The following is a 13126-nucleotide window of genomic DNA, read 5'->3' on the forward strand; positions in this document are numbered from 1 at the left end:
CCTCTTGGAAGCCGAGTCTGCCTTCCATTCGCGCAGCCACATGGCCCTGCGTACTGCCACAGAATTAGCGGACGCCACCGCTGTACGGCTAGCAGAGTCTAGAACTGCGTTCATGGCGTAGGAAGAAAAAGCTGACGCCTGAGAAGTCAAAGACGCAACCTGCGGAGCAGAATTACGTGTGACCGCATTAATCTCAGCCAGACAGGCTGAGATAGCTTGTAGTGCCCATACGGCTGCAAAGGCCGGGGCAAAAGACGCGCCCGTGGCTTCAAAGATGGATTTCACCAGGAGCTCTATCTGCCTGTCAGTGGCATCCTTTAGCGATGAGCCATCTGCCACCGATACCACAGATCTAGCCGCCAATCTAGAGACTGGAGGATCCACCTTGGGACATTGAGCCCAACCCTTAACTACGTCAGAGGGGAAGGGGTAACGTGTGTCAGTAAGGCGCTTAGTAAAGCGCTTGTCCGGAACCGTTCTGGGCTTCTGGACAGCGTCCCTGAAGTTAGAGTGATCGAAAAACGCACTCCGTGTACGCTTAGGGAACCGAAACTGGTGTTTCTCCTGCTGAGAAGTCGACTCCTCTACAGGTGGCGGCGGGGGAGATAGATCTAACACCTGGTTGATGGACGAGATAAGGTCATTTACTATGGCGTCCCCTTCAGGTGTATCAAGATTGAGAGCAACGTCAGGGTCAGAGCCCTGAGCTGCGACGTCCGCCTCGTCCTCCAGAGAGTCCTCAAGCTGGGAACCCGAGCAGCGTGAAGAAGTCGGGGAAGATTCCCAGCGAGCCCGCTTAGCTGGTCTGGGACTGTGGTCCGGGCAGGAGTCCTCCACGTGAGACCTAGGGCCCCCCCTGGGAGCGCGCTGCGGCGCGGACAGAGAGGGGCCTGGAGGTGACGATCCAACAGGGCCCGGGGCCTGTGTAAGGACCGGTCTGGAGTGCAAAGCTTCTAGCAGCTTGGCAGACCATTTGTCCATAGACTGAGCCATGGATTGTGAAAGTGACTCAGAGAGTTTCTCAGCAAAAACGGCAAACTCTGTCCCTGCCACCTGGACCGGGGGAGCAGGGGGGTCTACCTGAGCCGAGGGGCCCACTAGTGACCGAGGCTCCGGCTGAGCAAGCAAAACAGGGGTCGAGCATTGCTCACAGTGAGGGTAGGTGGAACCCGCAGGTAACATAGCCGCACAAGAGGTACAGGTCGCAAAATAACCCTGTGCCTTGGCACCCTTGCTCCTTGTGGATGACATGCTGTTGTCTCCTAGGAGAGTGATCACTGAGGGTATATAGGAACAGGTATATAGCCCGACCGAACAGAAATATATATATATATATATATAGTATCTATTCCGGCACCCTAAGGGGACCAGCACCGGGTGACCGGTGTGGCTTACCGACCGCTAAAAAGCGGAGCGTGTGTCCTCCAGATTCCCTGCCTTAGGTCTCCCAGATTGCAGAGCTCTTTCCAGGTAATCCTCCACCGGCAGAATGCCAAAAAGATGGCTGCCGGAGCTCTCTGGGGAGGAGTGGAGCCGTGGGCGGCGCTAAAAAAGTGCGGGAATCTGGGGTCCCCACAGTGATCAGTGAGGGGGGAGAAAACATACAGCATGCTCCGGCCCTCACATCCGATGTCAGATCGGCAGTCCCGCCCTTACCCCTGACAGACAGGCCCGGGGGCGGGAGTTTTGCTACTAGGCCGCAATGAAGCCGGGGACTAAATTTAAGACCGCGGCCGACAAGCAGGCGCTCCATGCACAGTCCCCATGGGGACACAGAGTACCTTTAGATGCAAGGCCCGGTCCCTGAGGATGAATAGACTCCTGTCCAGCAGATTCCCACAGGGGCTGCGGAGGGAGCCCGGTCCCAGTGAATGGATGACCGGTCAGGATCCCACTTCTCCCAGAGCCGCTAAGGGATGGTGAAGGAAAACGGCATGAGGCTCCGGCCTTTGTACCCGCAATGGGTACTTCAACCTTAACAGCACCGCCGACGTAGTGGGGTGAGAAGGGAACATGCCGGGGGCCCCGTGGGGGCCCACTTTTCTTCCAACCAATATAACTAATATGAGAATGCATGAGTGGATGTGTGCCTCCTTCCACACAAAGCATAAAACTGAGGAGCCCGTGATGCACGGGAGGGTGTATAGGCAGAGGGGAGGGGTTACACTTTTTAAAGTGTAATACTTTGTGTGGCCTCCGGAGGCAGAAGCTATACACCCAATTGTCTGGGTCTCCCAATGGAGCGACAAAGAAAGTTTGATTTTGGTTTCATCTGGCCAGAGCACCTTCTTCCACATGTTTGGTGTCTCCAGGTGGCTTGTGGCAAACTTTAAACAACACATTTTATGGATATCTTTGACAAATGGCTTTCTTCTTGCCACTCTTCCATAAAGGCCAGATTTGTGCAGTGTAAGACTGATTGTTGTCCTATGGACAGACTCTCCCACCTCAGCTGTAGATCTCTGCAGTTCATCCAGAGTGATCATGGGCCTCTTGGCTGCTTCTCTGATCAGTCTTCTCCTTGTGTGAGATGATAGTTTGGATGGACGGCCGGGCCTTGGTAGATTTGCAGTGGTATTGATACTCCTTCCATTTCAATATGATCGCTTGCACAGTGCTCCTTGGGATGTTTAAAGTTTTGGAAATCTTTTTGTAACCAAATCCGGCTTTAAACGTCTCCACAACAGTATAATGGACCTGCCTGTTGTGTTCCTTGGTCTTCATGATGCTATCTGTGCTTTACACAGAACACTGAGACTATCACAGAGCAGGGGCATTTATACGGAGACTGGATTACACACAGGGGGATTATATGTATCATCATCAGTCATTTAGGACAACATTGCATTATTCAGAGATCCTAAATGAACTTCTGTAGTGAGTTTGCTGCACTGAAAGTAAAGGGGCTGAATAATATTGCACGCCCCAATTATTTTCAGTTTATTATTTTTTACAAAAGTTTAAAACAAGCAATAAATTTCGTTCAACTTCACAATTGTGCCCACTTGTTGATTCTTCACCAGAACATTAACATTTTTATCTTTATGTTTGGAGCCGGAAATGTGGGGAAAGGTTGAAAAACTCAAGGGGGCCGAATACTTTCGCAAGGCAATGTAAGTCTCCCATAAAGAGAAGACTTCATGAGAGCAAATATAGAAGGATCATCACAAGGTGCAAACCATAAATCAGCCTGTAAAATAGAAAGGCCAGATCAGACTTTGCCAAAAAAACACGTAACGAACCCGCCCCGTTCTGGAAAAGCAGCAGAGGACAGATGAGACTAAGATTAACCTGTACCAAAATGATGGAAGAAGAAAGTCTGGAGAAGGCTTGGAGCGGCTCCTGATCCAGAGCACAACACGTCCTCTGTAACACATGGCGGAGGCGATGTGATGGCTAGGCGTGCAATGGCCCTAAGGCACTGGAGGTTATTGATGATGTGACTGATGACAGAAGCAGCCGGATGAATTCTGAAGTGCACAGGAAGAGACTTTCAGCTCAGATTCATCCAAATACAGCAATGATTGGACGACGCTTCACAGACAGATGGACAATGACCAAAAACATACCGCGAAAGAGAAAAAATGGTATATTCTGCAGTGGCCGAGACCGCACCAGATCTCAGCCCATAGAGCTGCATTTCACAGGATTAAGACAAAACTTAGGTAGAAAGAGCCACAAACAAACAACAACTGAAGCCACCACAGTAAAGGTGGCAAAGCCTCACACCGGAGGAAACCATAAGATTTCAGGGGTCACTGCTGCAAAGGATTCTCTACAAAGGATTAAAAAAAAATCAACATTTTATTTATGGGAAAGTAGATTTGTCCAATTACTTTTGAGCCCCTGAAGAGAGGAGATTTTGTAGAAAAATTAATTTCCTCAATGTTTCACAGGATATTTTTTATATTCAACCCCTTCAATTAAACCTGAAAGTCTCCACTTCAATTGCATTTCAGTGGTTTCATTATAAAAAAAAAACAACTAGCGGCTGCAGAGCTGAAATCATGAAGATTCCGGTCGCTGTCCAAATATTTCTGGACCTAACTGTACATAGATACATACAGTCAGTGCGTATATACGGTCTTCAGTTTTTCTGTTACATGGGGTGTATATTCATACATTTTTGTGTACATATATTAGTGAAACAATGGGTTTTGGTTGCATGTACAGCCCCTTAGAACAATTTTCTAATTTTGTTTGCACCGGTTCAGCGTTGCTTTTCCACTATTGCTCTGTTCTTTGACGACAAGCAGCAGAGGTAATAACACAACTACAACTCTCGTGACTACTGCAGCCAATCATTTTTCTCAGCATCAATGCCGAGGTGATCAGCCCAAAGAGGTTGAGCCTAGTGATTGGGTGCAGCGCTCATGTGACCTGTTAGTCATATTGTCAACACTGCAGCCTATCAGGGAAGACTGAACCAGTGATGGAGGCAGTGCTGGACCTGCCGCGGGCGACTGTAACGGAGTTTGTGATTATATATATTTGCCAGTCTATGGAATAAACAAAAAAAGTCTTAGAAAATCCTGCTCATAAGACGTTTATGACCTCTGTTTCGCATATCCACCAGGATGTATATGGTACAGGGGCTTTCCAGGTCTGAGAATTATTTTGGTAAGCCGTTTAGGATGCTGAATCCTGACAGAGTGTAATATACTCACTGTCAGGATTCGGCTCTGATTGCCAGTTCTAGAGGTCATCACAGGACCCCTTATATGCCATTTTCATACTTATAGACACGTAATGACGAGCTTCTCTTCCCGCTTCTCTCAGTGAACCAGGGCTGTAGTTTTTCACTGAACAGTGGGAGAATTAGGAAGAGAAGTTCGTCGGCACGTGACTGTAAGGCTTTGTGCGCACTGGAAAATGGAATTTTCTCAAGAAAATTCCGCAGGCATTGAAAGATTACCGCACCCGCATGCGGTTTGCCGCGGTTTTACCGCGGTATTGCCGCGTGCGGGTTTGTACATGTGCTTTAAAAAAAAAAAAAAAGTCATTTCATTCTGAGATAGAGAAATAGACAGATAGAAGGATAGATAGATAGATAGATAGATAGATAGATAGATAGATAGATAGATAGATAGATAGATAGATAGAGATATAGATAGATAGAGTCCCTGTGAGCACACTCTGCATTTCTCACGGTCGGTAGTGAGTTCACATTACCGGCCGTGGGAAATGCCCTGTGGTTACCTCTGCTGTCTCGCTGCGAGGCTGCATTCAGCGCTGTGTATCAGTCGCGGCTCGATGCAAGCATCGCAGGACGTGGATTACGCCGGAGCTGTGTGTTTCGGGGGGGGGTTAATAAAATGGTGAACCAGGAGCTTTTTTGGGGTTTTATTTAAAATAAAGGATTTTTCGGTGTATGTGTTTTTTCACTTTACTTACGGGTTGATCATGTCAGCTGTCTCATAGACGCTGCCATGATCAAGCCTGGACTTAGTGGCGGCGATCCGCCGCCATTAACTCCTTACATTACCTTGATTGCCACCGCATCACGGCAACAAGAAGAGTCGGGGACATTCCAGGACTGTCGCATAATGCATGCGACAGTCCCGGGGCAGCTGCGGCTGATATTCTCGGCTGAGGGAGGCGGGGGACATTAACCCTGCCCCTCGCCCTCCCCAGCCTGAGAATACCGGGCCGCCGCTGTGTGCTTACCTCGGCTGGAAGGAAAAATATGGCGGAGCCCACGTGTTTTGTTTTCTATATTTCCATTTGCTTTCTATGTGTATTCTATATGTCTGTGTTCTGTGTCTGTGATGTCTGTGTGTGAGTGTGATCTGTGTTTACTCTCTGCTTCGCTTCCTCTTCCTGTAATGACATCACTTCCCTGCAAACCGCAGGCAGCGATGTACATTACCGCAGGTAAACCACGAAATACCGGAGGGAATAACGCAGGAAAACGCAATGAACCGCACAGAATTTGCTGCCTGCGTTATTCCCTGCGGGATTTCACGATTACATGGCAGTCAATGAAGTGAAATCCAGCAGCGATGTGCGGAAAAGAAGTGACATGCAATTGTTTTTGCTGCGGGAATCCCGCAGCAAAACATGCAGCTGTCAAATTCCGCATAGTGCGCACTTTTTCCATAGGTTTTGCTGGTGATTCACTGCAGAGATGTTATGAACATTTTCTTCAGCGAAACATGCAGCAAATCCGCGGGAAAAAACGGTAAGTGCGCACAGGGCCTAAGAGCGCAGATCGCATAGGAGCTGTCACAGGATGTTTCTGCAATGTATAGAAGGGAGCACCAAACTGATTTTTTTTTACCTCGGGTGCAGGAAAACATAAGATTCACCTCTGACTTCTGCATCGAGCGGTAAGCGGTGCCAAGGATGACTGCAGCTGCACAAGAAAGGCCCTTAAAGTAAATGGTTAATCTAAAATAACGGCAGCACATAAATGCGTTAGGTGGGACATGCACAGGGGGCAAGGATATCTTTTTTGGCTGTGTCTTCAATACCCATCAGGTCGTCTTTTTCTGCGACTTCCTCGTACTGAAAAAAATTAAAACGATAGAAGAGGAGACATGATGAGAGGGGGAGGGGAGCAATGTAATGTCCTCATTATAAAGCCAGAGCAGCAATCACACTGCTTGTGTCTATATTATGTGCACCATCCCTGATCAGTCCTCTGTGCTGCTCCCATGGCTTAATGTAGAAGGGCCGAACATGGCAGCCGTCACGTCCCCTCACTTACTTTATCCTCATCCATCCCCTGTAGACTGTGAGCCCTCGTGGGCACGGACCTCTATCCTCCTGTGTAGTCTGTGCCTTGTATTGTTTATGATTATTGTACCTGTCCCTATTATGTATACCCCTTTCACATGTAAAGCACCATGGAATAAATGGCGCTATAATAATAAATAATAATAATAATAATAATAATATGTCTAGTGGCTGCAGGCTTAGATGCCGTGCTGGGTGACATGATTCAGCCCATCATCTATATCACCTCGGCACATGTCCTCTTATATAACCAGGGTCATTTGGGGGATATGACACCTTATTTATTCCTATCCATTAACAATGGATGCTGCTCACAAGCTGATCCGTGCAGTATATCCCCCCATACAGGACTCTATTCCCCCCTTTGTTATAAGGATTCATTACTGTGATATATTTTTATACAACCTCAATTCAAAGAAAGTTCGGCTGCTGTAAAATGTAAAAAAGAAGACAATGTGGAAATCTCGCCATTTTGTTCACAGCAGAACATAGAACAGATCAGGAGTTGAATCACCTCATTTAGTAATTGAGGGCAGTGACAGATCTCGGATCAGTTGTCCCCCATTGTGTAGCGTCCCCTCTTCTTATTCCAATGGTCTGTAAACTGCTGGAGTTCTGGGAGGAGATCGTTGTGCCGTTCTTGTCTGATGTCGAATTCTCGCTCCTCCTCAATTTCGGGTCTTTGTCGGAATTTGGTTTCACAATTTGCCAATTTTTTTCCATTGTGGCGAGGTCTGGACAGCAGGCGTTCGGTTCATCCCTGAACTCTTCTGTGGAGCCGTGATGGATGCGGTCAGTGATTTACCATTGTCCTGCTGTAATATCTGAGGTCTTCCCTCATACATGTTGTCTGGATGGAGCATTGATGGATTCTGCATGTGTCCACAATGACTTCTGGACCTACTCCAGTGAGCTATATCACCAAATCAGGCCTGTTTGTTACAGTGCCTCCCGAGGGCCATAGATCACAAGCATCCGATACTGACCGTCAGCCTTGTCCCTTGTGCACATTCATTTCCCCAGAATCTCTGAATCTGATGATTTTATCTTTGTGTTGTAGATGTTGGCATATTCCAACTCTTTGCAATTTTACATCGAGGTACATTTTTGTGACTTGGTTTCGCAATTTTTAGGAACAGTTGTTCACAGATTGGTGTTCTCTGACCATCTTTGCTCCTGGGAGACTCTGCCTCTCTAATATGTTACTATATTACTTTTTCCAACTTTTTTTAGATGTATTGCTACCTTTATTTTTGAACGATTTTTTTTTTTTTTTTTAATGAAATCCAAAAATATCCAACATCTGATCTTTTATATGTTCTGTTTTATATTTTTATAAATAGAGATAAGAAATTTCCACATCATTGCATTCATATTTTCTCTACATTTTACACAGTAGCCCAACTTTTTTGGAATTGGTGTTGGACATTAGTTCCCTTCGTCTTCTCTGCCGCTGCTTGTATGCAATTTCCCCCATTCTTCCTTCCTCACCTGCACTTTCATCAGGCGGCTGGTGTAAGATTTAAAGTAGGACAAGTAGACTTTGCTCATGGTCTCCACATACTCATCCTGGATCTCCTGAGCCACGGATCTCTCGTTCCCCAGGAGGAACTGATAAAAGAACCTGCAGACAAGTAATAATCTGTATATAGAGGGGTGCACATTTCCACTCATATATGTGGCATAACAGTGCTGGATGAATGGGATTGATACTTGTAGTGTAAAATACTGCGACAAATGAGTTTTAACCCTGAACTCACCGGTATTTCAGCAATGCATTCTGGGGGATCTGGTAATTCGTCATCGGTTTCCGGAAGGAGTAGATTTTTTGCAGAATGAACTCACGGACTTTAGCTACGGCCTGAAATCCAGAACAGAAGATTAATAATGTGAGGATTATACAAAGCGAGAGAACGATACACTGAAGAATTAAGTGCTCTGTACATGGCGGGGGCTCAGGACAGATGCAGGCAACATATAAGCACAGGGGGGAGCGCTGCTCCAGAGGGAAACACGGCGATAGATGGGATCCAGAAAGTGGCACATTTATTGCCCAGAGGACGCCACATTCTATATAAGCAGCGTAACCAAAGCGTGAGGGGAGGGCGACACTGACCTTTATCTTCAGCTTGTGCAGCGTGTCCTGTACGTCCCCGCACGCCTGAGTGTCCCGGAACGCCTGCTCCTTCACGTAATTTATCTTATTATTCAGTTCCTGTAACTGCTCTACAAACTGCTGCTCCGTGACCGGGACGTCCAGAATCACACTGCAACCGAGAGAAATGTGGGTGTCTGAGCCTCCAGCGGATGGGTGAGCGGTCAGTGACTGTGGACGTCAACGTGATCACTGAAGGTGCACATCCTCACCAGGCATCCCTGTATGTGCGTGTTGTTGCCAGGGGGGGTCCACATTTGCATGTTCCCTCGCCAGGGGGTCCACATTTGCATGTTCCTTCGCCAGGGTGTCCCAGTCCTTGCGCGCCCTCGCCTGAGGGTCTCCATCCCCATGTGCCCTCGCCTGAGGGTCTCCATCCGCGTGCGCCCTTGCCAGGTTCATCCTGTCTACGCATGGCCTCGCCAGTGGTCCCCGTTTGTCAGTACCCTCGCCAGTGGTCCCCGTCTGTGAATACCCTCGCCAGGGGTCCCCGTCTGTGAATACCCTCGCCAGGGGTCTCCGTCTGTGAGTACCCTCGCCAGGGGTCTCCGTCTGTGAGTACCCTCGCCAGGGGTCTCCGTCTGTGAGTACCCTCGCCAGGGGTCACCGTCTGTGAGTACCCTCGCCAGGGGTCACCGTCTGTGAGTACCCTCGCCAGGGGTCACCGTCTGTGAGTACCCTCGCCAGGGGTCCCCGTCTGTGAGTACCCTCGCCAGGGGTCCCCGTCTGTGAGTACCCTCGCCAGGGGTCCCCGTCTGTGAGTACCCTCGCCAGGGGTCTCCGTCTGTGAGTACCCTCGCCAGGGGTCACCGTCTGTGAGTACCCTCGCCAGGGGTCCCTGTCCGCGTGTGCCCTTGCCAGGGGTTACCTATCTGCATGTGTCCTCGCTAGGGGCTCCCCGTCCGCGCGTGCCATCTCCCTCACTGTCCCACTACATGGTGCTCTTACCTTATCATGGTGTTGGGGATAATCAGCTCATCGACCAGCTCGCTCAGTTCACTCCTGACAGTCTGGCGGTTTTTCAGCTTTATGTTCATGGCCAGTGACATCTCCTGTAAGGACTGGATCTCTGAGCTGATGGAGCTGAGGTCAGACTGGAATCCGCCCAGCATCAGGCCCATCCTCTGGAATATCAACACATGGAGTCAATGAAAAACACAATAACAGGAGAAAAGAGAAGACATCATGGCAGACCCTGACCCATAAAGTGGCCGCAGTCATCATCCTCACTAACAATATAAGTTATGATAGCGGCGCAGTGAGGTGTCAGCTCCGCACGACACTATGCTCAGGTCTGAGCGCCTGGATACAGCCGTGCTGTGACTGTAGAGACTCTCACCTCCAGGATGGCGTCGCAGGCGATGATCTGGTTATGCAGGGAGGCGATGTTCTGACTTTGCTCAATATCTAACAACAAGTTGAGGAAAACAGACACTAAACTAAGAGTAAAATACAAGTCAGGAGGTCGTGAGGACAAGCTGCGATCTGTCGGGGGGAAGGATACAGTCCTTGATGGACACATGTTCTATCTGCTGCAGCTCCAGCTCCACCTGCTTGGAGTATTGTCTGAGGTCCACACCCTGAGAGCGGGCAGAGAACGAATCCACCGGCATGAACGCGAAGGAAACCGAAAAAGAGAAATAATTAAGTACGGAAATCACGTATTGCATTTTCCTGGTCTCACAGCTGCATACAGAGGTCTAGGGGTATTCACACAGCGCAGTACGGTATGGCGGCATTATTACTGCTCCTCGGCTAAACAGTCCAACAGCCAAATGCAAATACGACTGCAGCAGCCCCCAATGTAGAACTGCCGCTCCACGCCACACTGCGTAAATACCCCCGGTACACTGCAACAAGGGATGGAACGTACTGTATGATATTTACATTCACTGACAGCAAGCAGAAACCGACATAAAACGGACATTAGACAACTGCCGATTAAGCGTCATATCATGTGTACAATACTCACCGTCTTCAAGGCTTCCTGCACAAGAGCGTCCTCCAGATTCTCCTGAATATGGACTGAACAGAGAAATATAAAGGGACATGTAAGACAAGAGGAAGCAGGGCCGGCAGCCATCACCGTCAGGGAGGACCCCGAGCCCCCATCACAAGGGAGGTGAGAAGAGACCGGCTGATAATGGCGCCCTCCACCTACAGAGACCTATACCGCCCCTCCCTCGCCACTGGCTTCCATTTATAGTGGAGTCCTCATATTTAGCAGAGGGGTCGGTGATCCTCATCTTCATCAGGACCAGAGAAAAGCAGAAAAATACAGAGATGGAGGGATCATAGGGACAAGAGCGGATACTCACTGCTCACCGTGTCCAGAGTGAGGTCATCAGAGGTCAGGTCCAGGTCCCCGAGGTTCAGGGTTAATTCCTCCATCTGGAAGGAGAAGTGCAGAGGTCAGAAGAGATGTACAATGGCCGCCGCACAGGTAACAGTACAAAACGTGCTGGCGGGCAGAAATCCCCCAATCAGCCAAAATGACACAAATCACGACAATATATCAGAATACCATAACATGTCATGATATGTCAGTATATGTGATAGGCGGAGTAATGACTGCTCATAGGGTGTGAGTGGAGAGGTAATGATCCACATAGGAGCAAAACCTAAGTAGTGAGACCAGTGCACGCTATTTGGTGTCAGTCGCCTCATTGGTCAGGTGACTGCAGGTCAGAAAGTCATCATGTCAGGCGACAGGTGAGTCCCGGGGTTCGGCAGGCAAGTCCTGGGGTACGGTAGGCGGCAGGCGAGTCCCGGGGTCCGGTGACAGGTCAGTCCCGGGGTTTCGACAGGTGAATCCCGGGGTGCGGCAGGTGACAATTCAGTCCCATTGCCCGGCAGGCGACAGGTGAGTCCTGGGGACCGTCAGGTGACAAGTCAGTCCCAGGGTCCGGCAGGCGACAAGTCAGTCCCAGGGTCCGGCAGGCGACAGGTGAGTCCCGGGGTCTGGCAGGTGACAGGTGAGTACCGGGGTCCGGCAGGTGACAGGTGAGTCCCGGGGTCCGGCAGGTGACAGGTGAGTACCGGGGTCCGGCAGGTGACAGGTGAGTACCGGGGTCCGGCAGGCGACAGGTGAGTCCCGGGGTCTGGCAGGTGACAGGCGAGTACCGGGGTCCAGCAGGCGACAGGTGAGTTCCGGGGTCTGGCAGGTGACAGGCGAGTACCGGGGTCCGGCAGGCGACAGGTCAGTTCCGAGGTCTGGCAGGTGACAGGTCAGTACTGGGGTTTCGACAGGTGAGTCCCAAGGTATGACAGGTGACAGGTGAATTCTGGGGTCTGGCAGGTGAGAGGTGAGTCCTGGGGTCTGGCAGGTGACAGGCGAGTACCGGGGTCCGGCAGGCGACAGGTCAGTTCCGAGGTCTGGCAGGTGACAGGTCAGTACTGGGGTTTCGACAGGTGAGTCCCAAGGTATGACAGGTGACAGGTGAATTCTGGGGTCTGGCAGGTGACAGGTGAGTCCCGGGGTCCGGCAGGTGACAGGTGAGTCCTGGGGCTTCAACAGGTAAATCCCGGGGTCCGGCAAGTGACAGATGAGTCCTGGGGTCTGGCAGATGACAGGTCAGTTTTGGGGGTGCGACAGGTCAGTCCCAGGGTGGGGCAGGCGACAGGTCAGAGTTGGGGTCACGCACGTTAGAGGTCGGTCCCGGGGTGCAGTCTCGGGGTGCGTCTCTGCGTCTGGTGGTGTCTGCCTCCACCCACAGGAGACCGGTTGTTACAATGTATCAGTCCAGGATTGTCAAGCCTGGGTACAATTGTAACGACCCTTCAGCTGTGACAGCCTCTGGTTCTATCCTGTGATATAACAATATTCACTGACAGCAGAAATCTAGAGAAGGAAATCAAATACATTCTCTACAGTCTCTGCCCTTGTTATATGATGGGGCCACGTCCACACCCACAGGACATCAGGGGAGGAAACCAGAAAGAGTGTTATTTCTATAAAGCCCCTTTAATTCTTCTATTCTACAAGACATGATAGGAGTTGTAGTTCCCCTGCACCTGTCAGCAGTATTAGACAAGCATTCATCATCCTCAGCAGCTGGCACTGCCCAGATATAACCCAATAACAATAGGCAGAGCAGTCACACAGGACAACCACCCCCACATCTCACCTCAGTCATCTCTGGACTCTCAATACACAGCACAAGCCCCACTTCCGGCTCTGCTTCCGGGTCCAGGACTACAATCCCCACAATCCTCCGAGGGAATAGTTACCGG

The 13126-nt window shown here is 49.9% G+C and overlaps 1 protein-coding gene across 1 annotated transcript in view; it reads right to left on the minus strand.

The window, feature by feature from the left end:
- The window catches only part of VPS52 (VPS52 subunit of GARP complex), a 35310-nt gene extending 22192 nt beyond the window's left edge, over positions 1–13118 (minus strand). The window contains exons 1-10 of the mRNA XM_075323200.1: positions 13021–13118; positions 11212–11284; positions 10866–10918; positions 10398–10473; positions 10233–10300; positions 9842–10017; positions 8855–9005; positions 8499–8599; positions 8230–8362; positions 6450–6507 (exon numbers count right to left, since the gene is read on the minus strand). Coding sequence (XP_075179315.1) covers positions 6450–6507; positions 8230–8362; positions 8499–8599; positions 8855–9005; positions 9842–10017; positions 10233–10300; positions 10398–10473; positions 10866–10918; positions 11212–11284; positions 13021–13029 — 898 coding nt within the window. The 5' untranslated portion in view covers positions 13030–13118. The remainder of the gene's footprint in view (positions 1–6449; positions 6508–8229; positions 8363–8498; positions 8600–8854; positions 9006–9841; positions 10018–10232; positions 10301–10397; positions 10474–10865; positions 10919–11211; positions 11285–13020) is intronic.
- Between the last annotated feature and the right edge of the window lie 8 nt (positions 13119–13126).

This window comes from Anomaloglossus baeobatrachus, chromosome 9 (assembly GCF_048569485.1).
Source record: "Anomaloglossus baeobatrachus isolate aAnoBae1 chromosome 9, aAnoBae1.hap1, whole genome shotgun sequence".
Lineage (NCBI taxonomy): Eukaryota > Metazoa > Chordata > Amphibia > Anura > Aromobatidae > Anomaloglossus > Anomaloglossus baeobatrachus.